This window comes from Alligator sinensis, unplaced genomic scaffold (genome assembly GCF_000455745.1).
Source record: "Alligator sinensis unplaced genomic scaffold, ASM45574v1 scaffold1002_1, whole genome shotgun sequence".
NCBI lineage: Eukaryota > Metazoa > Chordata > Crocodylia > Alligatoridae > Alligator > Alligator sinensis.
The window spans coordinates 415,130-425,324 of NW_005842710.1; the positions used below are offsets into that span (position 1 = coordinate 415,130).

At 56.2% G+C, this 10,195-nt stretch overlaps 2 protein-coding genes across 4 annotated transcripts in view; one reads left to right on the forward strand and one right to left on the reverse strand.

Moving 5' to 3' along the window:
- Positions 1–10,195, forward strand: part of RAD9A (RAD9 checkpoint clamp component A) — a 63,760-nt gene that overhangs the window by 6,326 nt on the left and 47,239 nt on the right. The gene's annotated exons all lie outside the window — the stretch shown is intronic.
- Positions 7–10,195, reverse strand: part of CLCF1 (cardiotrophin like cytokine factor 1) — a 39,518-nt gene continuing 29,329 nt past the window's right edge. For 2 of the 3 annotated variants that reach the window (XM_006034173.2, XM_006034172.2), the window contains exons 2-3: positions 6,673–6,839; positions 7–1,970 (exon numbers count right to left, since the gene is read on the reverse strand). In XM_006034173.2, the coding sequence (XP_006034235.1) occupies positions 1,467–1,970; positions 6,673–6,839 (671 nt within the window). In that variant the 3' untranslated portion in view covers positions 7–1,466. Of the gene's footprint in view, positions 1,971–6,672; positions 9,342–10,195 lie in introns of those variants that run through there. The other variant, XM_025216129.1, reaches the window with a different exon arrangement.

The following is a 10,195-nucleotide window of genomic DNA, read 5'->3' on the forward strand; positions in this document are numbered from 1 at the left end:
AGGGACTGGGGGATGGATTGGGAGGGGGCAGGCTTGGGGGTCAGAGAGAAGAGCCTCCTTGTGCTCTGGGAATATCAGGTGGCATCCTCTGACTTTGGTCCTGACACCCAACAAGCCCAAGCCTGCATCCTGGGCCTCCCCCTGTGCGCCCTTCCCACCCACAAGTGCCAGTGCTCTGGCAAGCCCCCAGTCCTACCGTGCAAGGTGCCAGCAGGCCAAGCTCAAGGAGGAAGCCTTTTATTTGTTAATACAAGAATAGAAATTCTGCAATAAATACCATCTAATAAATAACATCTCCAAATAAATAAATATTAATATAGACAAACCAAGAGAAACACAACCCGACAGGGGGGAATGTGAGAGGAGAGGGAGGGGGCTGGGCCCTGCCCCCACCCTCTGCACAGGCCTGGGGTGTGGGCAGGTGGAGCTGGGGGGCAGGGGCCTGCACCAGGGGGAGAGACCCCCATGCCTGCTTGATGCTACACCAGTGACAATGTAAACTTCAAGGCAATGCTATGCGCATCATGGCGTGAGCATGGGGGCATGATGTGTGGGTGGTTAAAACACATGTCAAGGGAGGGCATAGGTGATCTCTCACCCTTCCCTGGTTTAGCTCCCCACCCCACCCCACCCTGGGTGCCTAGGCCTCACTAGGCAGGTGTTTTGACAAGATGTGGGGCCAGTAGATGCAGCAGCATCATAACTAGAGGAATGCTGGAATTGCCATTTCAAATCTTTCCTGTTTGGACCCTGGCTTTTCCTGCTTCACACTCCACCCCTTCCTGTTTTGGACCCTCATCTTTCTTATTTGAAACCCTACCCTGTCCTGCATTGAATCCCTCCTGCCCCATGGTGCCATTCAGCTGACAGTGACCCCCATTTGAAGGTCTGACCAGGGGAGACGTGGGCTCCGATGGGCTGAGGCTGGAATCACTGCCTAGCTCTGCTTGTGTCCCTTCCAGTTTCCTGGTGCTGTGGGGCACGAGGCCTTGGGGGCAGGGCTGGAAGTGCCAAGGCAGACCTAAAGCCAAGCATGTGGTCATCAGTGTGTGGGCTGGTGCTACAGCCTGTGATGTCAGGAAAAGGCTGGAAGAGTCCAGGCCTCTGTGCATGAGAAGAAAGGTGGGGGGACCCAAGGAGCAAGTTGGGGGAAAGTATGGAGGAAGAGGTCAGGGGGCAGCAAGGGACTAATTGCCTCTTGGTGCTGCCCTGACATATAGAGGTGGGGCTCATTGCTGGACACACAGTATGGGGATGATGCTACTCTAAGAGGTGCCCAAATCTAGAGGTGGGTGTTAGTGCTGGTCTGCCTGGCAGGGGAGAGGACTATTGCTGCTCTGGATTGTGTTTGGGGGAAGGGCCACATCCCTCCTTTTGGAAGCAAACAGAACCAGTGAAGGGAACAAAGCCCTGTGCCTGGCAGGGCAGCGTGATGGTGCTGGGCAGGTGGATAGGGGGGCGCTGGGTCAGAAGCCCTGTGCCTCGAGGCGCAGCGTAACGGCAGCGGGGGGCACCTTCTTTTTGAGGCGGTTGAAGTCCTTGGCTGAGCGCCACAGCCAGGTTTGCAGCTCCTTGAGCAGCCAGAAGTCATCCATCTTCTTGAGGAAGTCGTTGTGCGGGCTGATAGGCCCCGGCCCGTGGGCCCAGGCAGGGTCAGTACTGCCCAGTGAGCCAGGCAACGGGTAGCCTAGTGAGGACATGACACCTGCGATGCTCACCACTAGCCCCTGCAGGCTGGAGCAGAAGTGGCCCAGGCTTTTGCGCAGGTCAGCCTTGGCCACCTGCCCATCCATGCCACGCAGGTAGCATAACAAGTGTGTGTAGGCCCGGTAGTTAGCTGCCAGCCGGGCATTGTCATTCAGACTGCGCCACAGCTCAAAGTCCACCGTTGCACTGGGCACCATCTCGGCCCTCGTCATCCGGGGAGGGTTGAAGTCCGGCTCATTGAAGGGCGGCCCGAGGTAATTCAACTATACCAGGAGAGACAGAGAGGACAGGCATTAGATTGCCCACAGTGGGGCCCCTGCCACCTCTGCCTCAGAGGCTGGTCCAAAATATGGTGGGGGGCAGGCCCATAGATGAGCCAACAAGACCAGATAGATGGGGTTTTCCACAGTGGTTGGGTACCAGTTTGGGGAAGACCCAGCTGCCTCCAGGTTCCCCTACAAAGGTCATAGATTTAATAGATTTCATAGACATTAGGACTGGAAGGGAACTCCTAAGATCATTGGGTCCAGCCCCTTGCCCAAGGGGCAGGAAGTTAGCTGGGGTCAGAGCACTCCAGCAAGATAAGCATTTATTTCTTAAAGGTATTTGGAGTAGGTGCTTGCACCACTTCTGTGGGGAGTCTATTCCAGACTCTGGAAACTCGGATGGTAAAGAAGTTTTTCCTTATGTCCAGTCTAAACGGTCTTCCGGCAGTTTGTGACCATTAGACCTTGTCTTCCCTTGGGGTGCACTAGTGAACAGACATTTTCCTAGTTCCTGATGCGCACCCCTTATATACTTACAGGCTGCCACCAAGTTACTCCTGAGCCTTCGCTTCTCCAGGCTAAAGAGCCCCATGCCTCTCAGCCTCTCCTCATTAGGCCTGCTCACTTGACCTCTCTTGTCATGGGAGTGAGCCTGTCCCTGGAGAAGTACTGGGGGCGCTGTGGGGAACAGGAGGGGTGGCACTGCAGAAGAGGCCAAGGGCTGGTCGGTGACCTTCTGTGGCCAGTGGGGCCCTGGGACACAGTATGCTCAGCTCTTAGGCCTGACCTGCCCCTCCCAGTCAGGGGGTCTCCAGGGTGGGAGCTGGGGCTGAGCTCTGCCAGAAAGCCATGGCTTCATTTGGCTGCTATGCCCAGGATCCTGTGGCAGTGGGCAAGGGCACTGGGTGCCTTATTCCCAGGTTGGACATGGGTGGGGGGGAGGGGAGGGAGGGGAGGCTGGGATCAGTGCCCTGGCAAGGGGGGACAAGTGAGGCTTATCTGGGGGCTGTGGGGATGGGGGGAGGGCAGCTCCCACTACTGCATGCACTCCCGGGCAAGCATGGGGGGGCGGGGGGGGCACATGTCCCCTGGATCTGTGCATGGGACAAGGGCGGGCTGGTGCTGTGGGCTTTGTCCCTGGTGCTAAACTTCCTTGCCACTGGCTTGGATCTCCATGGGCTTCCAGCACAGCGGCTGTGGAGCTGAAACAAACACCATGAGGCTCAGACCCTACAACCCATGCACCTGAACTAATTCCAGGGGTAAGGACTGGCAGGATTAGACCCCCATGGTCCTGCACCTGGGACCTGGAGCTGACAGGGTCATGAGCTAAGGCAGGGGGACAGGACTTCTTTGGGGTAGTGGGTGCTACATAATAAGATGTTGGGAGCCTGAAGTGCAGGGGCTGGGAAAAGTGATGTGGGTGTCAATGCTGGCTCCCAGGTACGTTGGGGTGAGGCTGCATTGAGAGCTTGATGGTGCGGGTAAGTTGGGCAGAGGGGAGTGTGATCCCCTCACTGGGAGGGGCTGCCTTCACCCTGTAAAGAGCAGTGGAATTTCCTGTGCCCTGTGGCAAGGGCGAGGGCACTCCAGAGCACTGCAGAGCTGAGGAATTCCTCTCCTGATGACGTGCCAGGGGAGGGGGTGCCAGGCAGATGAGGCCCCGAGCAGGTGAGGCCCTAATGCCAGGGCTGGGAGGCAGCCGGAGGAGTCAACTGACAAGCCCTGGGGAGGAGGTAATTCACAGGCGAGTGGAGAAAGGGAGGTGAAATGAGGCCACTGCAGCACAACACCTCTGAGCAGGGGGAGCTGGGGAGCGGTCCCTCAACCTGTCAGGACGGGAAGGGTGTGGGCAGTGCCCAACTCTGGATGCAAGGGGGTGGGGAGGGATTGACAATAACACTTAGGAAATGCAGCAGTGATGGCACAGGGGAGAGATGCTGGGGGAAACATTGTGATTCAAGTGCACAACACAAGGCTGACGCACATGAGCACATCCTCTGCACGTGCCCTCCCCCAGGCCCGTTTCAACACACTCCCTAGCGCACTTCTACACACACCTGCTCCCATGCCCATCCACAGAAATGCTAACTCCTGGCCACTCCATCCTATGTACCGCTGGGGATTCCCCATGCTCCAGGATGGCACCAGGAGCAGCCCCTTTGTGGCAGGAGAGCTCTGGCAGGCGTGTAGACGGGCAGGGTGAAGCAGGGAGCGGAAGAGAGGTGTGTCGGTGCCAGGGGGCATGGCAGGTGGGGCAGTGCGGGCATCTGAACAATCTGACAAGCTTGGGAGACAAATTAATTTCCTCTGCATGGCCTGGGGGCAAATGCAGATGTCTCTCTTCATCAATCACGTGGAGCTGGAGTGAAAGCTAGACGGGCAGGCTGGGTCGAGGTGAGCACCCTGTGATGGTGGGCAGAGACATGTAGCGTGGGAGACTGGCACAAAAACAGTGACAGGGCAAAGAGATGGAGGAAGAAGGGAGAGAGTGGTATGGGCCCATGAATATGAGGGGAGGGAATGTACCACATATGTGTGATTGAAGGCAGAGAGATGGGAGAAGGGCAGCCCTGGGACCTCTGCTCCTCCCCTCCCAAATACAGGTTGGATGGACATCTGCAAAATTCTTCACACAAAACTCCTAAAACTGTGTGCTCTTCCAGGCTCAGTTTTGCTGATTCCCTTTCTAGCCTCTGAATCTCTCTCTGCTCCTGTCTGCTAAATGAACGAACCTCCTTGTATCAGAAACGGTCTCCCCATGGAGTTGCTCATATATGGCCATTCAGGCACTGTGGGTCCTCTCTTCCCTAAGCACAGATACCAGCTCGAGCTTGTAGCTTTTTGACCCCTTTCTAGTTTTTCCCAGTGCGATTACCAAAACTGGCCATGCTATTTGCTCACCAGTGCTGTGCACAGGGTAACACCACTTCCCTCTTCTATCTGGACACTCCCCTCACTAGTACATCTAAGGATCATCCATGAACAACAGCACTGCATTAGGGGTCACATCCGGCTGGTCACCTGCCGCCCTGAAGTCTTTTACCATCCCTGCCCATGGCCTGTCAATGTGACTGGCATTCTTCAACCCAAGAAGTCTGGCTTTGACTCGGCATTACATTCAAATAAACCCGTCCCACCAAGTGATCCAAACTGCTAACTGAACTCTCACCTACTTTGCCAACACAGCTTTAATATTTCCTCTAAAAGATCCACAAGTAGCATTAGGCTGAGGGCTGATCACTGAGAGCTCTCACTAGAAATACCCTCCACCTATCCCATTGAACACCACTAGTTTCAATTACTTTATAGACTCTATTGGTGAGATGGTTTCCAATCTAATTCTCATATGCCACTTTGAGTCTGGAGGGTGGACTCTTAGTATCACATGATACTAAGTCAAATGCCTTTCAGAACACTGCTGCAAAATGCAATTGCCTTTATCAGCTAAACTTGTAAAACCATCTAAAACGTGACACCGAGTTGCTTTGATAAGGCTCCATACAACCACTCGCACTGGCATTTGTTACTCACTGAATGGGTTCTGTGTCAGCCCTTCCCTCATTCTACTGAGGACTGGTGTCCGGCCAACCAGCCCAAAGTCACCCACATCATCCTTTTGACGCAAGACTGATGTGGAAGGGTAAGGAAGGTTCATGTTTCTGGAAGGTTCAGGGTTTCCCTATCTGCAGCCGGGTTGGATAACGATTACAGGATACTCAGTCTTCCAGGCACTGGGCATGAGCAGGTCACTGGTCAGCTCTGATGGGCTGCATGGGAGGGATCCGGAATTAGACAGCACACCTTGCCCTGGCACCGCAGGGAAGGGTCCCCAGGCTGTACGAGCCTGATTTGGTAGATCAGGGAGAAAAGATCCCAGGCTGGATGGGTTTGATGGAAGTGCTATTCCCATTGCTGTGGCTGTGTGCCTGCTCTGTGCGCAGTGGAGCATGGCCTGGGTGGGGCAGCGCCTAGGCGAGTTCTGACACACGAGCCTCACCTCACTCCACAGAGAGACAGCACAACAGAGTGTAAACACAAGGAGACTCCCCCGGTGCCCCAGGACAGGGCGGAGGCACCAGTTTAGGCACCCTGCCAGGACTAGAGCCATGCAGTGGGGAGAGCATGAGCTGGGGAGATGGGCATGATGAAGCCTGGCATGTGAGGGCAGACAGAGAAGGCAAACCCCAGCTCCCCAGAGTGACTTAGAATGGGGCAGGGTAAGAGAAAGGGACCCCAGTAAAAGAAAGGCAGAGGATTTACAACTCCTTATGCAATACTGCCTTCTGCCTCAGCCCCCCACCTCAGCTGCAGACCTCATCAGTGCCATGCGGAGTGGATCCTATAACAGAACATGCCTCAGTCATTTGTCATCCCCACTCCTCCTAGGGCTAGGGGGTGGATTGAGTTACAACCGCCCTTCGGCTTCCCAAGTGGGAGAGCCACTTTGGAGAACTTTTCATTTACCAAGACCCCCTGAGGAGGAGAGAGCAATCCTCCTCCCCACCCACCTCACTCCCCCAGCTTACTGGACAGACATCAAGAGCTGGGGGGGAGAGGAGCCAGAGTGCACTGGAGGCAAAGCAGGGTAGTGAGCAGTGCCGAGGACCTGAGGGGTGAGGAGAAGAGATAAGGAAAGGGGAGGGGAGTTGGAGTCCCCTGGCCAAGCAGCTGCCTGAGCCCCCTACCCTGTACTCACATAGGTGCCGGCGAGCGTGCGAAGCTGGTGTTCCAGGTACCTGGTGAGGTCGTATGTCTTCTGGATGGACTGGCCAGCACCTGCCTCGTCTGTGTTGTTGAGGGCAGGGACCGCAGGCAGGTTCCAGAGTGCAGCACACAGGAAGGCAAAGATCCCCCAAGAATCTCCTGCGGGAAACACAACCATGAGCTCAGGCCAGGCAGTGACAACAGGTAGTGGGAAAGCCTCCAAGTGCCCAGCCCTGACATGTCCAGCAGGGGGCATTATGACACCTTGGAAGAAATGGAGCTTGCAAGTGCCCCACCTGCCCTGCCCGGAAGGGGGCACCGTGATACCAGGGATGGGGCAGAACCAGTAGGGGGCACTGTGAGGGAGTGCAGCATGTAAAGCTGAACCTGTCCTCCCCAGGACTGTGGCACCAGGGAGGGGTGCTGCCTGCAGTGCCTAGCCTCCCCCCACCCCCCTCCCAGCAGTGACATGAAGTCAAGTCTGGAGCTATCCTGACTCTCACCAGGACTAAATTCCTGTCAGGCTTGAAGACAATTTGGCAGGGGATGAAGTGAGTGAGGAGGGAGCTAGGCCTACTCCCCAGCCCAGCACCCTGCATGGCAGAATGTACGACTCTAACACCTTGTCGCTCGCTCTCCTCCCTGCTGCCCTGAACAGCCGCCAGCCTTGGCTGCTGGGCCAGGTATTTTTATGGGTGTCACACACCTGTTTCAAATAAGCCATAAAGGTGATAAACCGCACCGGGAAGAGCTGGGAGCCAGCAGCACATGGTCACGGAGGCCTGTCTGGCCTAACTTGCTTTTTCAGGTGTGTCTGGCTTGCTCCATCCCTTTCCCTCCTAGGACCAGGTATCCCTGCTGGGTCCCAGCCGCAGAGGGAAACACACCTTTTTTATGGCTTAGAAGGTGTGATTCAATCCAATGCTTAGCTAATGCTGGGCTCAGGGCCTACTGGGCTCAGAGTGGTGGGAGCTACCAGGCTCAAAGGCAAGATAGATAGAAGACCGACCCTGAAAATCTATGAAATCTAAGCCTGAGGAGCAGAGGGGTGCCAGGTTCTCAGGAGCTGCGAGGGGTGCAGGTTGATGGGTGCTGGGGTTTGGGAGCCAACAGGGTTCAAGGACTGGGATTTCTGGCTCCAGAGCAGTGAGATTTTTCAGCATCTCACTGGGGCTCTGCTGGGCTTGGCAGAAAGGAACCAGTAGGGAGTAGTGCCTGCGTAGGCCGCTGGCTCATGGCCGTGCAGGGAACGTGACCATTACTCATGCCAGCACGTGAATCCTGACAGCATCTCAGCCAGTCCCGTTGTGGGCTGAGCCTGCTTGGGAGGGGGTTGATTCCCACCTGTGATGAATCACCCATGAGACACCAAACCTGGGCCCAGGGTACTTGTGTGCTTCATTAAAGAGCATCTTGCAGAGCCTTGCCTCAGTCAGATGTTTCTGCCGCACCCTGCACCCATCCCAACCTGGGTAATTACATCCTGCCTCCCTGCACCTCCTGCACCAGAGACAGGAGCCTGGTTCATTTATTTTCCAACCCTGCTGCACAGCACCATGCCCCACCCCAGAGGCAGGTGCAACCTCGTATGTGCTGGATCCTTGTGGGAACAGCAGCCATGCTGTATCCCAGAGAACCCTGCAACTCAGTACTGGATGAGGCATACCTGTTCATACAGCTGCCAGGACCTGTCCCAGAAGTACCATCCTTGTACTATGCAAAGATCTGTGTATAAACTAACTGATGCACCTCACCCCAAACTGTGGCCAGCCAAGCCTCCACCATCAACATCACTGCTCCAACGACCCTAGCAAACCTGGGTGCAAAATTTGGAGACATCAGCTCCTGAAATCCAGTCTTGGCCAGTGAGCTAAGGGGGAATCCACATTAGCTATCAGGAGTACACGGCCTATGACACACAGCTGAGCAATTCCAATTCAGCTCAACAGATGGCAGCAAATCTAATAAATCCATTTCCTCCGCCCCATTTTGACAGCACTGACATGCCATTTGCCCCTGTGCCTTTACATGGGAAGTGACAAGAATAAAGTCACCTGATTCAGAGATGACATCAGGACTGTGACTTCATAGTGCCAATCTCCAATGTTGCTCCTGCCCAGCAGCCGATAATTTGGCAGCATGCTAATAAGTCATCCTAAACTACCCACTTATTGGCTGAGGCCTCTCTGATGTCATAGTCGTCCTTCACATGAACAGTGGAAAACCGCTGGATGTGTTGTAGACTCAGTGACTGGAACTTGCCCAAGCGGAGGGGGTAAGGGGCTGAGGGCAGGGAGGAGCTGAGGAGGTGACAGGCAGCCAGCAGGCCCCTTCCCCCCTGCCCAGCTGCATCACCTCCTCCTCATCCCCTCTGCGCCCTGCCAGCGGGCCCAGCGCTCACTCCTGCCAGCTCTTAATTGAAAAAGTGTGTCGCACTCGCACAGCTATTTTCCAGAGTTGAGGAGGTTGGCAGAGCCCGCGGCTTCCTAACCCGGTGCGGGGAGGGGCCAGACAGAGTGGGCCAGCCAAAGTCACCTACCAGCCGGTTCTGCTTCCAGATCCCCTTCCTCCCCATCCCACCTCGCCCATCAGCTGCCTGTCCCCTCCTTCTGTTTCCTTGCTCCCAGCCATTTCTGTCCTCACTCCTCTTTCCTCTTCCCCCTCCCCTCGCTCCCCCTCCTCCTGTTCCCCATCTTCCCCCCCTCCCCTGTCCCCTCTCTCCTCCCCCCGGCCCCCCGCGGCGAGCCTTCTGGCAGGCCCCTCCCTGCCTGTTTGGCGCGGCACAGCGAGTGTTTGGAACGCAGGCCCGGAGTGGAGCTGGCCCCAGTTCAGGGGAGGAAACAGGCAGCCCATTAAAGCGAGGTGTCACATGTTACTTCACCTGGGTCACTTGGCCTGTGCAGCCCCTGCGCTTTCCCTTTAAGAGCCCAGTCTGCTGGGCTGCCTGGGAGGCGCAGCCAGCGCCTTCCCCAGCACTGGGCATGCTAGAGAGGCCCAGTGCTCCCTGGGCAGTGCTGCTCAAGTAGGGAGCTACTGAGAGGTCAGACCAGTGGCCCCAGCAAGCCAGGCATCATCCCCCATGTGCTTTGGAAAGCAGCTGGCCCCTTTAGCTGGGTGGCTCTCAGCTCAATGCTGCACCAGGTCATGCTTTTGGCCCATCTTGCCCTGTATCCTCCTCCTCAGCTGTTTGGCACTCGGGATCTCACCCAGTGCCCTAACTTGAACCAATGAGCTCTCATCTGCTACCCTACCACCCGGGACGAGAGCAGTGAGCCAGGTAGCTTGGTACCCTTCTCACAACCTCACTGTCCCAGACGAGACCATCTAACCCAGCATGCCGCCCACTCCCCTGCTGCGCTGCAGGAGACCCCTGGGACTGTCTACACCGACGCTGCCTCCTAGAGTGGCTAATGTCATCTGCTGCTTACAACTGGTCAAAACACTCACAGTGCACCTTACCGCACCAACCTGTGCTGCAGTGTCCCATCTCTGTCTTGGGCTCCGAGGGAAGAGCG